Raw genomic sequence first — 16,678 nt, 5'->3', positions numbered from 1 at the left:
ACCCCCCCCAGACGTGATGCTTTGACAAGAAAGAGGTACTTTGTCCCCCACCAAGAACAGTAATGGTTTCTGGGGCTGTTACGCCAGGTTCAACTAAAACGCCTTTTTTTTGAGATGAGCAAATTGTGGCTGTCGTATCAGGACCGAAATCCTTAGGGTGCCACATTTCTGTGTTTTTTCTGTGCTGACTGTGCCCCAAAACCAGCACCGAAGGGTGCCCGCCTCGTTTCCCACCCCACATGCAGCTTTGCTGGCTTGGGAGGGTTGGTGCTGACGGCCAACAGAAGGGGGCCCCAACATCCAGCAAAGCAGCCTGGTGCCCTCACCGATGCCCAACATCTCCACTCAAACCTTTCTCCAGTGAAAGATGTTCTTTGGGGAAAAAAAAAAAATAAGTAAATAAAATAACAACACCGAAAGGAAGGTGCAGTGAAATGGTCAGAGATTTCCACACCCCAGTGCACACCACATTACCTCAGGCCCCTTCACCTTCCTCCTCACCTCACCCTATTTCTTTTTCCCCTATTCTTATCTCCTCTCACCTTACCCTGTTTCCACCAGTGAGCGTAGGATATACAAGAAAACACAACTGTGGGCATGCCAAGGTGTGCCCAGAGCTGATGAGCCTGTGCTGCATCTCACTCAGAAATACAAAATGGGAAACGAGTGCTGCCTTCCAGAGCAGCGTGTAGAAAAACACTTCCAAAATGCTCACAATGCTTCAAAAATGGTTTAAACTAACTCTGCGTTGGGTGCTCACACCGAGGAGCTGCAGGGACCCGGCTGCAGGTACAGAAACCAGAGGAGAGGAAACGAGCAGAGAACGGTGTGTACATATATCTAGGTTACTCTTTTATATATAACTCTGTATAAATATATATATATTAACTCTTATATGCATACTGATTCGACATTGCACCTCCTGCCCATTGCCCAAGGTGTTTAGAAAGGAAATGAGGGGGGAAAAAAAAAAAAGAAGAAGAAAAAAAAAAGGAAAAATAAAAAGGAGAGTGGCCACTTCTGAAAGGTAGAAAACAAGTTCAAGCCCCGTCCATGCTTTGGACGCTCTCAGCTGCTTTTTCACGCACTTGGCTTTGTGGGGCTGGACCCGGACAGACACACGGTGCTGTCGGGTGGCTGTGACCCCCCCACAGCACGGGACAAATCCTGTCCTGCCCCAGCAGATCGGCTGGTGCCCACGGGCAGCTCTGTGCTCTCTGCCCAGCCCTCTATGGGACCTGAGCAAGCCCGGATCCCTTTTGGGATGCGACCCCCCCATCCCTGTGCAAAGCAGAGTGGAAGCCAGCCCGGGGGGGAGCTGGGCCAAAAATCACTTATTTTTTATTTTTTTTTTTTGGGGGGGTGGGTGCCCTGGGTGCCCCCACCTCCATCAGCCCTGCAGCAGCCCAAAATAGAGGCAACCCCTAAAGTGCCTTTGGCCCCACAAGACCACATGGAGGCACCGTGCCCCCCCCCGGCCCCATCCACCCCCCTCCAACTCCCTGTGCTTCTCCGGGGCTGCCCCTTCCCAGCCGGAGCAGCCCCCCCGTTATTGCATAGCAGAGCAACACCTGATTTTGGGGCCGCCCCACCCCACACACATGGGGCTCGCCCCCCCCATGCTCCCAAAGCCGTCCCCCACTCATGGCCCCAGGGGGCGGCAGGACCACCGAGCCCGCTGCCTCCTTACCCGAGACGAGACAAACGCCATCCATCGTACGGAGATCCTCTTTCCTTCTTTTTTTTTTTTTTTCTTTTTTTTTTTTTTGGTGTTTTGTGTTTTTAAATAAAAAATAAAATGTGTACGAAAATAACATTTCTAAAGGAAACCATTATCGTTCTTTTCTTTCTCCACTCTCCACCTCCCTCCTCCTTTTTTTTTTTTAATTTTTTTTTCTCTATTTTTTTTTTTTCCTTCCCCTTTTTTCCTCTTTCCCTTCTGGCCACCTGCCCATGGAGCGAGATGCGCAGGCCGGGGCTGGGGGGACAAGGGCGGGGGGGCTCCTCCCGGTGGGAAACGTGGACGGCGGAGGGGGAAGGGAGGAGGAGGAGGAGGAAGAAGAGGCGAGCGAGGGAGCTCCTCACACGTCGCTGGACGTCCTTGGCCTGGAGGAGAAGGTGGAGGGGATGCAGCCGCAGCAGGCCAGCCAGAGCGACTTCTGGATGTCGGGGTTGCGGAAGGCGTAGATGATGGGGTTGATGAGGGAGTTGCAGGTGGCGGGCAGCGCCAGGGAGTAGGTGTAGACGGCGGGGTAGCTGGAGTCGGCCACCAGTGAGTAGATGGCCAGGGGGATCCAGCACAGGGCGAAGGTGCCGAGGATGAGCGAGAGCGTGGAGAGCCCTTTGCGGGTGGAGGTGGCCTGCGCCGTGGCGATGAACTGGTGCTGCACGGCGATCTGCTGGGCGTGCCGGAAGGCGATCTTGCAGATCTGCAGGTAGAGCTGCAGCATCAGGGCGAAGAGCAGCAGGAAGGCGACGGCCAGCACGGCCGCGTTGTCCTTGGTGACGGGGCGCAGCACGCTGCAGGCGCTGGGCTCCCGCAGGCAGTTCCAGCCCAGCAGCGGCAGCAGCCCCACGCCCAGGCACAGGGCCCACATCAGCAGCACCGTGGCGCAGGTGAAGCCCAGCGTGCGCTCGCTGTGGTAGGTGAGCGCGTTGTACAGCGACAGGTAGCGGTCCACCGTGATGGCCAGCAGGCTGCAGACCGAGGCGGAGAAGGCGGCCAGCAGCAGCCCCGCCGCCCCCAGCTCCGCCGCCTCGCTGGGGGGCCGCAGCAGGTAGCGCACGGCGAAGTTGCCCACCAGCCCCAGCCCGGCCAGCAGGTCGGCCAGCGCCAGGCTGCCGATCAGCACGAAGGTGGGAGCCCGCAGGCTGGGCGTGTAGAACAGCACCGCCAGCACCAGCGCGTTCTCCGCCGCCACCGCCGTGCCCGTGGCGCACAGAGCGATGTCCCAAGGGCTCACCGGGCCCCCCACGCCGCCCCCGGCCGGGGACCCCCCTCCTCCTGCTCCTCCTCCGCCGCCGTCGCCGTCGCCTCCTCCTCCGCCGCCTGCCGGGGTCGCCGTGCCCGGGCCCCCCCCCGCAGCCGCCGCCGCCGCCGCCGAGGGCCAGGCGCTGGGCACCGAGGCGGTGCCGAGCCCCGGGAGCCGCTGCTGCTGCTGCTGCGGGGGCTGCCACGGCCCCCCCAGGGCGCCGGGGCCGTGCAGCATCGCTGGGGAGAGAGGGACAGGCGGGCGGTCAGAGCGGGGGGCGCACGGACCGGCTCCGGTGGAGCCCCCCCGCAGCGGAGCCCGGCATCAGGCAGCCTCCCGCAGCCTCCCCGGGGGGGCACCGGGCTTCTTCTCGGCTCCCCCCCGCCGTCCCCTGCTCCGCATCCCATGCCCATCCCCTCCTCTGCCCCCACTTCCTGTCCCCATCCCCATCCCCATCCCCATCCCCATCCCCATCCCCATCCCCATCCCCATCCCCATCCCCATCCCTGTCTCCATCCCTGTCTCCATCCCCGTCCCCGTCCCTGTCCCCGTCCCTGTCCCCGTCCCCGTCCCCGTCCCCGTCCCTGTCTCTATCCTTGTCTTCATCCCATCCCCATCCCCATCCCTGTCTCCATCCCCGTCCCCATCCCCATGTCCCCCCCCCCCCCGAGCCCCTCTGCGGGGTGCCTGTGTGTGTGGGGGGGGGGTTCAGCACCCCACCGCTCCCTCCCCAGGGCACGGCCACCTTTTTGTCACCCGTTTTTAGCGCAAAGCCCCCCATCCCCCACCCTTTTCTTTCCTTTCCTTTTTTTTTTTTTTTTTGGCGAGTAAAAGCCGCTGCTATTAATAGGCCAGCCCTCGCATGGATGCGGCGCCGCTGATGAAAGGAGAAGGCAGCGGCTGGGGACAGCCTGCGTTAACTTTCTCCTTCCCTCCTGCCTTCTCCTCCCTCGCAAGATGCCGCCGCAGGGTGTCCCCCCCCCAGGTTCCTGCAGCCCCCACTGCCGGCTCCTGCCCCGCTCGGTGCCCACCGTGCCCCTGCCGAGCCCCCCTGGCCCTGGGGGGCTCTGCCCGCCGCCAGCCCCCCGCCAGCATCGCCCTTTCCCTTCCCATCCCAGCCCGGGGCTGTCGCCTTACCTGGCTCTAAGGCTGGAGGATCAGCTCGTTTGCCCCCGTTTTTATTTTTCCCCCTCCCGCTCCTTCCAGCCCTCGGTGTTGAGCCTCATTCCTCGGCGAGCATCGCTAATAACGTTGGTAGGTAGCTGGCATCGCCTCGCACTTAATATTCCTGCCCCATTGGATCTGCTGATAAATCTCAACTCTGACGTCAAAGTCTTCACTTGCATTCATGATCCAAGCCTGTGAATCAGAGCGGCTGTGAGCGGAATAACAACGAGGCTGGCTCCCCGCTCCGCCGCCACGCGCGCGCCCGCCGGCACGAGGGGCCGCGCACCCGCGCACGCACGCCCCTCCCGCGTGCCCCACGCGGCTCCCCAAGGTCGGGGCTCGGCGCAGAGGCCCGCAGGGGTCACAGCCCCCAGGGGAGGCCAGGCCGAGTGGGTTTTTTTCCCCACCCGGTGCCCAGGGACGTGGGGATGCCGAGCGGGGAGCGAGGCGGCGTGCCGCAGCTGCTCCCCTTGGGAGCCAAGCAGCCTGGCGAGACGCAGAGCCCGAAGGCAGGGTTATCTCCCAAGGGCTCTGTCGTTCCCAAAGGGAGCTGCGTCTTTGGGGTGGGGACGCTGGGCTCTCTCTGACCCCGCTTCTCCCCCTCTGGTGCTGCTTTCATAACCTGACGCTCTCGCCCCTCTCTCTCGCGGGCTGGAGCTACGCGGCGCAGCGAGCGCGGTGCCACCACGGGTGCACAGCCGCCAGTGTGCAGGGACACTGTGACACTCCGCTGGGGAGCGGGGGCTTCGACCACCTCCAGCCGCTGCTGTTAGGAGCAGACGGGCTCCCCGTCAGGCTGAGACCACACAAGGGGAAACTGGGGAGGCTCCCGGGGGTCCCAAGCGGCCTCTGCTCTGAGCAGTGGTCCCCTCGCCCACCCCATGCGCACCCAAATGGGGCTCAGCTCGCCCCAAACCCCGTGGATCTCCCCGGGACCTCCCTGTCCCTCCAGCCTCTCCAGCACAGCCCCACACAGGCGGCTGGGTGCCAGCCCCACAGCATCCCGCAGCAGCCCCAAACCACCCTAAATCCCCCTGGGGGGCACATCACACCCACAGCCCTACCTGGGGGCACATCCTGGCTTAGGGGTTGTGCTTTTTCCATTGAAAACAGTGGCTGGCATCGAGCAAGGGACAAACCCGTGAGCTAACCCACCCAATTTCTACCCTCCTCCATCTGTAGAGGATGATAACTGCGGGGCCAGTGCCCGGCGTTTTCACCGGCACCCCCAGGGACATGACCCCAGCACCCCAAAAAGGGGACACGACCCCACTGCTGCATGCACAGGGACAGGACCCCACTGCCAGCACATGGGGACGCGGCCCCCACAGCGTGTGTATGGGGACAGGCCATGTCAGCGTGGGGAATTTTCTAGAAAAAAAGGGCTTTTGCTTAATTTCCCTCACCTCTATGTGATGTGTCGGGTGCTGTGCCCGGCTGCCCCATCAGTGACTGCTTCGCCTTGGCCTTGATCCACTCAGCTATAGGAAACTCTGCGAGCCTGCAGGGGAGATGAATTATAAAAATATTAGGGTAAATATTCATGATAACGGCCAATTAGCACCAACCCAATGTGGCACAGTAGATGGGATGGGATGGGATGGGATGGGATGGGATGGGATGGGATGGGATGGGATGGGATGGGATGGGATGGGATGGGATGGGATGGGATGGGACGGGACGGGACGGGACAGCAGTGGGGGGCTGCCCCTTCCATCCACCTTTCTGCCACTTCCCTTCATTTTTTTTTGTTTTTATTTTTTATTTTTTCCCCTCCCCACAAAGGTCAGCTCTCTTGTCGGAGCCAAAGTCACGATCCTGGCCCCCGATCGCGGCGTAGCTGTGTTTGATGAGTCACTTGGTTCACAGGAACAGGCTGGGGTTGCTATAGAGACGGCGCGGCGGGGCGAGGATCCCTTCGTTACCCTAATCACTTCGTGTGACGGAGAAAACCCAGCCACGAGCGATTCCAGGCTGAGCTCCCCTCGCATGTAACTCTCTGGCACAGTTTCACACCCCGAGCCCTCTCCCTGCAGTGCCTCGTGGCACGGGTTTCGGGCAGGAGCATCCCTTCCCCATCCCTCGTGTTTCTGTCAGGAGCATTCCTTCCCCATCCCAAATCCTGCTGGGAGAAACGAGATGCAAGCACGGTGACAGCAGAGCCGAGCCTGCAGCGCTCAAGGTATTGCAGAGAGCTCATTTTGGGGAGCTTTCCATTATTTTGGGGGCTTATTTCTTGACGAGGATGCGTCCCCTTAACCCAGCCCAGCAAAATGCCTGCGGGCTGCTCCATTGCAGCTGCTCCCAGAGCCCGACCCTCGCTCCCTCGGGATGGGATCGGGTCCCCGTCTGCCTCATGGGGGTCTGCCCCAGGTCCTTCTTGCAGGGTGCCCCCATCCCTGCACCCCAAGCCCCACGACCCCAGAGGGGACAGCCGGGTCCTCGTCCTCTGCCCTGTGGGGAGTGGGAGATGCAACCAAACCATCGCTGAACCCCGGGGGTTAAACCCAGTCCCGAATCCCTGAGGCCGGGACCACCTGTGGCCAAGTGAAATATGAAAAAAATCCCCATCAGGGCTTTCTCCATCCATTTATTTTATTATTATTTTCTTGCAATACACAGGAGGCAAACGGCTTCCTCAAACAGCCGAGCCCAGCGGCGTCTCCCAGAGGTGCAGCCGAGCAAACTGGGGGATATTTTTATCCACTCTTTTTTTTTTTTTTTTTTTTTCAGAAAACAAAACCCAGCCCAGGAAAAAGCACCCCCCATGATCTGTGAGAAATAAACCCAGCCCAGTCCAGGGGAGCATCCCTGCGTGCTTGTGGGCACCGAGCCAGGGGACAGGAGCACCCGCTCACCACAAATCAAGAGAAATTCAGCGGATTTCACCCCAAGGCTCAGGGACTGTTGGGACTGCCTGCCTGGTTAACTGGAAATAGGGCGGTGAATGTGCTGACCAGGGGCAGATGCCACGTGCTGGGAGGATGCTGAGCAGGTGAGGCAGCCCTGCTGAGCTCGCTGTCAAGCCTTTCATCCTTCAAACCTTTCCAGGTAGCTTTTTGGAGACCCCAGAGCTCTCTGCAGGTGCGCCACCCCCAGCCTGCAGCCTCGGCCCTCGGGGGAGGAAGGAGAGGAGGGTCTGTGGGGCAGGAGAGTGGCTGCTCGGTGCTGCAAGGCATTGGAAATCCCAGCCACTTGCACAAGCCGGGCTCCCTCCCCGCTCCGCCAGCCCAGCGTGTTATTTTTTTCAGGGCTGGGATATAATTAGCGCCTGTTCTTCAGGAGCTGCCGCTCACCGTCACGCCACGTTTTCTTTTCTTAGGAATATGACTAACTTGCAAGCGATTAAACACGCTCAGGGAAAGAGAGGAGGGGGAAGCGAATTATTTTATTTTTTCTCCCTTGGAAGAAAAATAATGATTAAAAAAAAAACACCTTCAGGAGGCTTTTTGCAGTTGCAGAGAGCAGAATAAACTCGAGGAGCGACGTGTGGCCAGGCATGAGGTGGCCGTGGGTCCTCCCAGCGAGGATGCTCGTGGCCATGGAGGACACCTTCCTGCCCGCCTCTTCCCTTCCCCTTCGGGGCACGACCACCGCTGGCACGGAGGAAGCTCTCATTTGCAGCCCCCCTTGGCTGAGCCCTTTCAACACAGCGGGTTTCTTGAAGCTCATCTCCTCGCCAGCGCTGCTTCGAGGAAGGACACGTCCCCCGGGACCGCAGGCGGCACCGCTCTAATTACCGCCGAGCTGCGGCCTCCGGAGAGCCCGAAACTGGATCCCGCTGCTTCAGATGGGTTATTTCGGAGAGGTTTGGTGCTTTGTTGGAAGGTATTTTTAGTTTGGAAAGAAGGAGATAATGTGGTTTCCAGCCCGCATGGGAGTTCTGCCCTCCCCGAGTCACTGCTGTGTAACCTGCTGGCAGCGCTTGGCTCAGACAGCTGGGAAGGAGAGCCCAAAAACTTGTTCTCCCAAATTCCTTAATGGGCCTCTTCCCACCGGGGGGTGAATGGGAAATGCCAGGAAGAGCAGAGCTCAGCTTTCTGCTGGGTCTTGGGCTCAAAAAATTGAGACACCCCCAAAATTCACAATTAGTTTTGTGCTCGCTCTAGTTCCATCCTCCAGAACCCAGGCGAGTAAGGGTAAAATCCCCATTTGGATCTTTACTTAAATAGGGATAAGGCAACGAAAATATTTCTGCTTTGCACTAAACCATGCAGTGATCCTCACCTCACCCCTTGTCCCCAGCTTTTGGGGGACACCCAGGGACCCGGCACAGCCAGCGGGGGACTCGGCCAGGCGGCCCCTCTCCGAACTGAAGCAGTTGCAGAGAAGTTTGAAGGAATAAACTGGATTCTTTCCAAACTCATGCTCTTTTGCTTGCAGAAATATTGTGACTCAAAATCTGAAAATGAACAGTTTAACATAAAAAAAAAAAAAGAAAAAAAAAGAAAAGGGGGGGTGGAAGCGTTGCCAAGAATAACACATCCCTCTCCACCACCGCGTCCTCGCGCGGTTTGCCGGGAGGTGCTGAGGGTTTGCTGGCGCGAGCATGGAAGCAGAGGGACCTGGAGGAGCTCTGCAACGGGGCGGGTGTTTTGGCAATGGCGCATTTCAGCCGGAGGTTTTACCTCTGAGATCCCAACCCTCTGCTCCAAACTGCTGATGGGCACGATGTCCGCGCACAGCGGGGCTTTCCTGCCCTTCCCTGCCCTTCCCTGCCCTTCCCTGCCCTTCCCTGCCCTTCCCTGCCCTTCCCCACCCTTCTCTTCCCATTTTTCCATGTGGAAGGAGGAAATTCAGACAAAACAGAGAATGAGGACACAGTCCCTGCTTTCCACTGGCTTGTTGCCTTGTTGCAGTACATGCAGGCTGCTTTCGTGCTGAAGGAAACAAATGCACTAATAGAGTGCTAATTAGGACACTTAATTACAGGCGAAGTTACTCAGCTCCCACTGAAACCTGCCTGCTCTTTGCTTTTGTGCCTATGGAGAGGAAATCCAGCCATTTGTTTCCATCGCTGGCCGAGGGCTGCTGGTGGGGAGCAGCCTGAGGCCTGCCCCGGCTGCAGGCTGGAGCCCCTCATCCTCATCCTCATCCTCATCCTCATCCTCATCCTAATCCCTGATAAACCCAGGCCCTACAGCCCTGGCAGCCACCACAACACCCTGCCAGGGCCCCCCGAGTTTCTCAAACGGCAGCACAATCCTTGCCCCCACTTTGCTGGATCCAGGTGTTGCAGGCGATTCCTGGCGTCATGGCACCGAAAGCATTTTGCCCTCGGTTAATTTGGGCCAGCGTATCCAGAGTAATACCTTTGGGGACCCGATATTTTGGGACCTTCAGCATTTTTTATTAGCCTGGCCTTCAGGTCTGGCTCCTCCTCTCAGGGTTCCTGAGCTACCCCTGTCCCCGGCCCTCTGCTTCCCTCAGCACGGCAGCTTCTGGGGGTCAACCAGGACACAGGGGGGCCCTGAAGCCCCAGAAGCTGTTGACATCCGAGGCAGGACCCTCTGTAGCCTCCCTGCTGGAGGGCAAGAGGTTTCAAAGCGGCTTCTCCATCCGACAGAGCCTCTGAAGGCAGCAGCGAGCTCCCCAAACCCTTCGCTTTCCTCCCTGTCCCCTCTGGCCACAGGAGGCCGGGAGGCAGAAAGGGTGAAACCATCTTCCTTTGCAGAGCGTTGCTTCAGAAGGAAATCACGAGATGGCCCGCATGTTATCCCACCCGATCCTGCCTCGTTTTTAACCTTTTGTACTCTGGATTATCACCTACGGGCCTCTAATCCCAGCTGGTGGCTGCTTTCAGGCCCGAGCACGGCAGGCTGCCTGAAGGTTAATTAGTGCAACGACAGCAGGGCTTCACATGCCACAAATTAATTGTGTTTCAGGGGATTGCTTCCTTTTGATGAACGCTGAGGACTACAATGGGAAGGTTTTATTTGTCTCAGGGGCCTGTGTTAGTCTATTTTCTTTCTTGCAGCAATCACATGCGATTTGTTTTAAATTTACCCTAAGCTGAGCTGGCACGGTGACTTTAAAAACTCCTGCTGGTCACTGAACACGCTGAGCACAAACACCAGCCCACAAACCAGGCAATGGGCACGGGGTGGGCTTCACCCCCACCCCAGCGTGATGCTCTGGAGGAGGCCCTGAGGGTCAGTGCAGGTGCAAGCATCCCTTGGGGAGAAGCGAGACAGAAGCAGCCCCCGAATCCTAGCAGCCATCCTGCCTTGGTGCTGAGCTAAACCCACCTTGCCGGCAGATCTGCTGAGCGGGGTTGGTCAGCCTCAAGGCCAGCTCAGGGAAACGCTCCTTCTGAAGTCACTCGAAGTCAAGCTCACGTTCCCCAGAGTAAAAATCAGCTCTATTTATTTATTACTAACGTGTGGCCCAGCAGGACAAGGACCAGAGAGTATTTTGAGTCTAAAACGTACTTTCATGTTTTCACATTCAGCAGCTGTCACTTTGGAACCTCATTTGCCTCTACTGCATTCTGACTTAGTCCCGTGAATTCCTGCACACGGGAGCAGCCCTGAATCGAGTTTTTCCTGTGCAGAAGTGGCTGACACAGAAACAGACCTGTCCCGCGATGAACCTGAAAGGCTCCAAGCCTGTAGTACTATTTTTGCTTTTCAAATGTCTCTGTTCCAGATCAGTCAGATAACATTTGCAACGAAGTCTTACGGAGTCCAACAGCAAGGGGTAAAGGAGGGAGAATGGAAAGAAATCAGAGGGAAAGGTGATGGTGGAGCTCCTGCAGGGGCTGCAGAACAGACTAGGGAATAGCAGGGACGGGGTGGGTGTCAGGGGAAAAGGCTCTGGGGAGAGGCTCCTTCGTTTACCAGCACACTGCCTGTAATCTACAATGAATTATTCAGTTCTCTTTAGTTTAAGCTGCTCCCGCACAGGTTATAGGCATGAAAACACAGCGGTCAGAATCACTCAGCCAGCCAACACAGAGAGAGAAGCTAAGGAGAGTGACTAAGCAATTACTTTTGCTTCTGCCTCGGATTGCAATTGAAGGAAAAACACTTGGGCCATGTGCGTTTGATCATACGTGACCTTTATTGGAGACAGGTGGGGTCATTTATTATACAGAAGTAATATCACACCATTCTCTTCCAACTTAATTCCTTTTAGTTTCCTTATAAATCTGTAGCAAAAGTGCACTTTTAACAGTTTTTAATCTATAGTATATATCTTTCAATATTCTCTCTCAATCAGGTATTTGTAAAAACGTATCACCAGATATACAAAATACATGTCTAGTGTACTACATTAATTTTTGTATTTACTGTTTAGATTATTTTTAACTCAGTGCTCTTTTTATTTTTTGCAAGACTTTCTGATGACAGGCTTTTGCTAGCGCCACCAGGAGAGGACTCACGGCTTGTAATGGGAACAAGGGGAGAAGACTCGTAGCCAGGAACAGTTTTCACACAACAGGAACAAGATGACAAGGATGCTTGCTGTTATTCAACGTCTCTTAAAATGACAGTACTCTGTATAATAAAAAATAATTTAAAAATGTCCATACTTTTTATTTTCTGGAGAAGATGTGCGAAGAGAATGGAACCTGTACTAAGCTGGAATCCGACGGCAATAACTGGTTTACATTTTGAAGAGAGGTTAATTGCTAACATTATGCTTCTGGTCATGGTAAGGAGAAACAAATACATACAGCCACCACAAGAAAACATTTGCGGATTGCTGTTTTCCTGAGGACAATATTTTGGTAAAAACTCTTCTATCCTGTACAAGCCATGGAATTGCATAAGTTAAATGTCCTCAGGAACAACAACCACTGATATACACCATGAACGGCCATACTGGAAACAGACACAAAGAGGACAGCTCTGGTGTTATCTAACAAGATGAAGGAAGGAAAATATTAATTTCCACTGGTAGTTTAGAGCCAGCTGCGACAAGCTTTGGCACAGTAACAGGACTTTTCAAAAAGAAAATTACATATGTTTCTCAGAGATTTCTTACAAACTCCCGTAGTCTTTTCTTTCTAGTTATCCTTGAGATTATAATATATACACACGTAACGGATAATTACTTAATTTCAGTCTTCAAAAGACTAACAATTTCCCCTGTTAAGCAAGGCCTATAGAGGTAAGACAATCAGAAGCATTTTTAGGGGGGTTATGATTCCCAGATCGGTGCAAATGTTACCAACAGACGACGAGGAACACGTAGCAAGGCCATGTCTGAGCTGGTTGGCTGGTTTTCCTTCTTACATAATCATTATTGTGAAGAACAACTGGATTAGTTTGGTAAATAATGCTTCCCTTGGTTAAGCCTTCACAATTAGTGCTGTTTCTGTGTATTAGCATAGATTCAAAATGCTAGTTGCATCAGTTCACTACGTATTGAATGAAATGTTGAACAGATCCTGTTTCAGAAAGAGGGCACTTTCGGTTTATGCAATAGCTCCAAGAAATGCTGTAACTTTAAACTTTCTACAGCAACTGGTTGCCAGACATTCTTCAACACATAACTGCTTTTTTGCTCCCCTTAAATCTGCAGCAATGAGGCTTTGAGTCAAAACTTCTGCTTCAAAGCAAAAATGAACATTCGGCTGAGTGTGGATAGCCCTATACCTTCTGAAGAAGAGACAGAACAGTAAAAATAAAAATGCAGAAAGAAGCAGTGCCGTTAGTGTTATCTAAAACCAAGGTAATGCATAATGGGGAATTTACAATGCTGCAGTCAGAGGTTTTTTTGTCTGTTTTTTAAAAAAATTACAGACTTGACATTTCCAATATGTCTTAGCTTTGTACTGCTTCTCAAGTCTGAGTCACCAAAAATATCCAGCAACCAGCTGCTGTTCATATCCTAAAATATGCCTTCAGCTGACACTGAATATTGAAATCATTCTGCTAAAATACAGAAAAACGACGATAGAAACCAAGGTATAGCCTCAGGCCAACATTAAATGGTAAAAATTCTACAATGCTACTTTTAAAACTCTTCTTCAGTTCATGAACAAATAAGCAGCCAGGTTTCAAGTAGAGGTAACACAGATTTTGGAAGATAGCACGTAAAAAAAGCCCAGAAAGAAAACTGGAGCAAAAGCTCTTCTTGTTACGGCAGTCAGCACTAATCCTCCAAGAAATGGCAGAGAGAAACCTTTATTCGCCCTGCTGGATCTGTCCTGGTCCTACAGCAACAATGAGGAACTGCTTCTGCTGTCACAAATATGTTCCACTTGGACATATCTTGATCCCTTTTTTCTTTTTATACATACATATCTTTTGTCTTAGTCTCTTGACTGGTAGAAGAGGATATATCCAGACTCTGAGTTTTTGGAAATGTCTGATGTTAACCCATAGAACTCTTCAATGGCCTGGGCATCAATTTTCTGAAAATTAACAAGAGGCAGAAATTAGTCTCAGTCAAACATCACTTTAAGAACCCTTTTCACAAACAAAAGTGTTATTTTCCAGCTCTCAGCAGCGATGCTGGAGAGCCACACAGTATTAGTACAATGATACTTAAATATCATTGAAAACAACAAAACACACCAAAATATTTTCTCCACCTGTTAACTTATTCACTATTGCAAATAAGTGAATCAACAGAAAATAATTCCTCTCTGAAGCAGTGCACTCTTAAGCTGGACCGCAAAAAGAGGGAATTAAAATCATCCTTAAAATATTACATGACATTTTTATTTGCCTTTTCATTCAGATCGGAGTTACCTTTCCTGACCATAGGTCTGTAATGTAAATGAAAAAAAAAAAAAAAAATCAGTCGATGATTAGCAAAGAAAGATTTTGTATAGTTGGGAGCACATAAGGCCCTTCTTGAGCAGATTTAACATTTCAGGTTCCTGTGACTGTCTTATACACAGAAGTCCTGCAAGCGCCACTGGTTAACTATACCATGAAATCTGTGGATCACACCCAATTGTAATCCCCTGGTCTTATGAGAGCTTTTCTTCCTTCAGATTTGCTGGTACAAAGCCTGCTGGAATGTTATCACAAGATCTGTGCTCTAAGAGAAATAACTTATTTGCCATATTAATAGAATTAAATGGCTTGCTTATGCTTAGAGTTGTGAAATACTTTAAATGTCTGGAGGGCATTTTAAAGGGCTTTTAAAGATGCAAGTTCTACCACGCTGATTCAGCTCCTGAGAACGACTGGCTTCACATCACTGACTTGGATCCTGCAGTCAGTGGAGAACAAGTGCAGAGATTGAAGTGCTGAAATAAAACACTCCCAGTGGCCTGTGCTGCTCAGCACTCCACACTCGTTTTAGGATTTTAAAAAGACGGACTCCGGATTCAAAGATGAGAGGCTGTAGCCTGAACTTGTTGAGGAAGACCAAGGGGAGAGTGGTCTAAAGTAAAATAAAGAAAAAAAAGCTTTTTTTAAAAAAAAATATTTTTATTTCCCAAGGACTAGAATTGAGGAAGCAAAGAAGCACATAGAATACGAGTCTCTGGGTCGAACATGTCTGCTTTAATCTCGAAAGGGAGTAGCAGAGATCAAGCTGCGCCTACATTTTCAGAGAAAGGGACCACGCAATGACTGCATCAAGGAGCCTCCTCGGCTACAGAATCCATTTGGCAGCGTGCTAAATTGTTGCTCACCGAACAGACTTCAGCATCACCAGCAAGCACAAAAGCATTGCTTTCTTGAAGTGGCGCTGCCAAACAACCCACATGCTCAGGCCACCCTTTTCCCAGCCTATCTGAAGACATTTTTCTTGCATTTGGTGCTTTAGTTTCCAGAAGTTACATTGACCACAAGACTAGGCAGCGGAAAAGCCTCTCTTGAACAGTTTTGTTAAACATTTACTGTTAAAATCTGGGGAAGGGGGAGAGAGGTAAAACATATTTTGGCTCTTTCTCTCTCCCCCCCTCCATTTCTGGACTTCACAGAAGCTGAAAGCCTACGCTAACGGCATTTGCCTTTTCACACGGTTCACTAAAATAATGTCTACTTCAAATTGTTAGATATGTGCTTTAATAGAAAGATAGCAAAAGAACATTTTCTAGTCCTTGTAATATATTTAGCTGACAACTCAAACATTTTATTTTAAGTGCCAACTACTTTGCCGTGCAATCAAGTCTATTTCCACTACTACTCATTCTGAATGCAACTCAAATGTTTTACATAGATTAATTCATCCTACAGATATTTTTAGTTTTATCATGGCAAAAACAGCTTCCTTTTTAGATTCCACTATCCACAGAAAACAAAGTAGAAATGAAAGAGGATTATATAGACTTTATTCTTCCCATCCTAGCTAGCCGTGTATGTTGTGGACAGCAAAGTTTTACCTGGTTGCAGCTTTATAGCAACAACTGGTTGATAGTTTCACAACTAATTTTAGGGTTCTGTAGCTTCAATTGGCTTTTTTTTTTTTTTTTTTTTTCCTATCAACTGAGCTTAAGTATCTTTTGATCATTTCTGGCTCCCCAAACTGCATCTTCCTTACTCACCATCCACAGCACTCAACTGAATCCTGCAAGTCTGTGAGCAGATATTTAAGAGAAGACATGCAATCATTCTTGCCCTGTTCTGAATTTGTAGAACTCCCCGAATGGACACTTCTCCCTCTGTTTCAGGTACACATCACTGTGATGCATCACTTAGCTCTCTAACGACGATGTGCCAAACCCGCCAGAGATCATTTACTCAGGTTTCTCAATTAATTTTCCTTGGCAAAGCATCCCATTTGGACTGAGTTACCTCCTGGATTTGATGCGGTTCCTTTTCACATATGCTGTAGTATGTTTGCTTATCATTTATCTCCAATTTAATTGGAAGTTGGCCTCCCAACCAAACCCAAACAGATAAACATGCCTTCACCGTTTATGACATTTAGTGGGTAATAAGAATAAGCTACTTCCTATTGATACTTCAGAGCTATTAATTCATATCAAACACACAACATATCTTTTAAACCGCATTAAAGGGCAAAAAAAAACTTTCTCCTGCATTCTCTTTTAGCTGCAATATTTGTATATGGGTACAAAGACCTTGGCCCCATCTTCTGACACCTGCTGACTAATACCCATTTGGCTACATAGCCGGTTCTCACTCAAAATGTGAAGTCTCTAAAGCTTAAAAGAAAACTGCTTTCATATTCAGAGAGTCTCTGAAGAGTAGGAGGCTCCTGTAGCGAGCCCTAAAAACAGAAACTCCTCCAGAATTCATGTTTTGGGAGATTTGAGGGTTAGGGGCTCCTCTTCTTTTTTGCCACTCAGTTTTTGAGGCCAACCTCTGAAGTGCCATACAGAGCAACGTACTTCCTGCAGTGGCACTGTAAGAACAATCACAAGCAGCTTGAAAACAGTACTTGGTTAAGCTCAGAGTAGATAGTTAAATCCCTTTAAGGCAGCAGATGGAGCTGACAAAAGTCGTTTCAGCTTTACTTCGTTTTTTTTCAGTGAATAGCCTACAGCCCCAGAAAGGAACTAATTCTCAGGAGCTGATGACTAATTGGGGAGAGCAAGAACAGATGAGCAAAACTGCAGCTACTTCTTCCAGAAGCCTGTAGCAACAGCAAAGGAAAAGCAGTCT

At 51.7% G+C, this 16,678-nt stretch overlaps 2 protein-coding genes across 5 annotated transcripts in view; both read right to left on the bottom strand.

Annotated features, from left to right (window-relative positions):
- Positions 1–1,801: 1,801 nt before the first annotated feature.
- On the bottom strand, positions 1,802–4,364 carry LOC311443855 (G-protein coupled receptor 12-like). The gene is made up of 2 exons (XM_084534410.1): positions 4,110–4,364; positions 1,802–3,211 (listed from the first exon to the last, which is right to left on the bottom strand). Exon 2 carries the CDS (start codon positions 3,207–3,209, stop codon positions 2,082–2,084), a length of 1,128 nt encoding a protein of 375 aa, XP_084390536.1. The 5' UTR covers positions 3,210–3,211; positions 4,110–4,364; the 3' UTR covers positions 1,802–2,081.
- A 6,818-nt stretch (positions 4,365–11,182) lies between these two features.
- LOC311443705 (ubiquitin carboxyl-terminal hydrolase 12-like) overlaps positions 11,183–16,678 on the bottom strand; it is a 30,347-nt gene continuing 24,851 nt past the window's right edge. For all 4 annotated transcript variants that reach the window (XM_084534056.1, XM_084534059.1, XM_084534058.1 and 1 more), the window contains exon 9: positions 11,183–13,503. In XM_084534056.1, the coding sequence (XP_084390182.1) occupies positions 13,402–13,503 (102 nt within the window). In that variant the 3' untranslated portion in view covers positions 11,183–13,401. The remainder of the gene's footprint in view (positions 13,504–16,678) is intronic.

Source organism: Aythya ferina (assembly GCF_964211825.1).
Source record: "Aythya ferina genome assembly, chromosome: 13".
Classification (NCBI taxonomy): Eukaryota; Metazoa; Chordata; class Aves; order Anseriformes; family Anatidae; genus Aythya; species Aythya ferina.
This window is presented reverse-complemented; position numbering and strand designations above follow the sequence as displayed.

What these genes read in the sequence shown, in the direction of transcription:
- LOC311443855 (XM_084534410.1), bottom strand. Translation starts at nt 3,209, where the DNA reads ATGCTGCACGGCCCCGGCGCCCTGGGGGGGCCGTGGCAGCCCCCGCAG.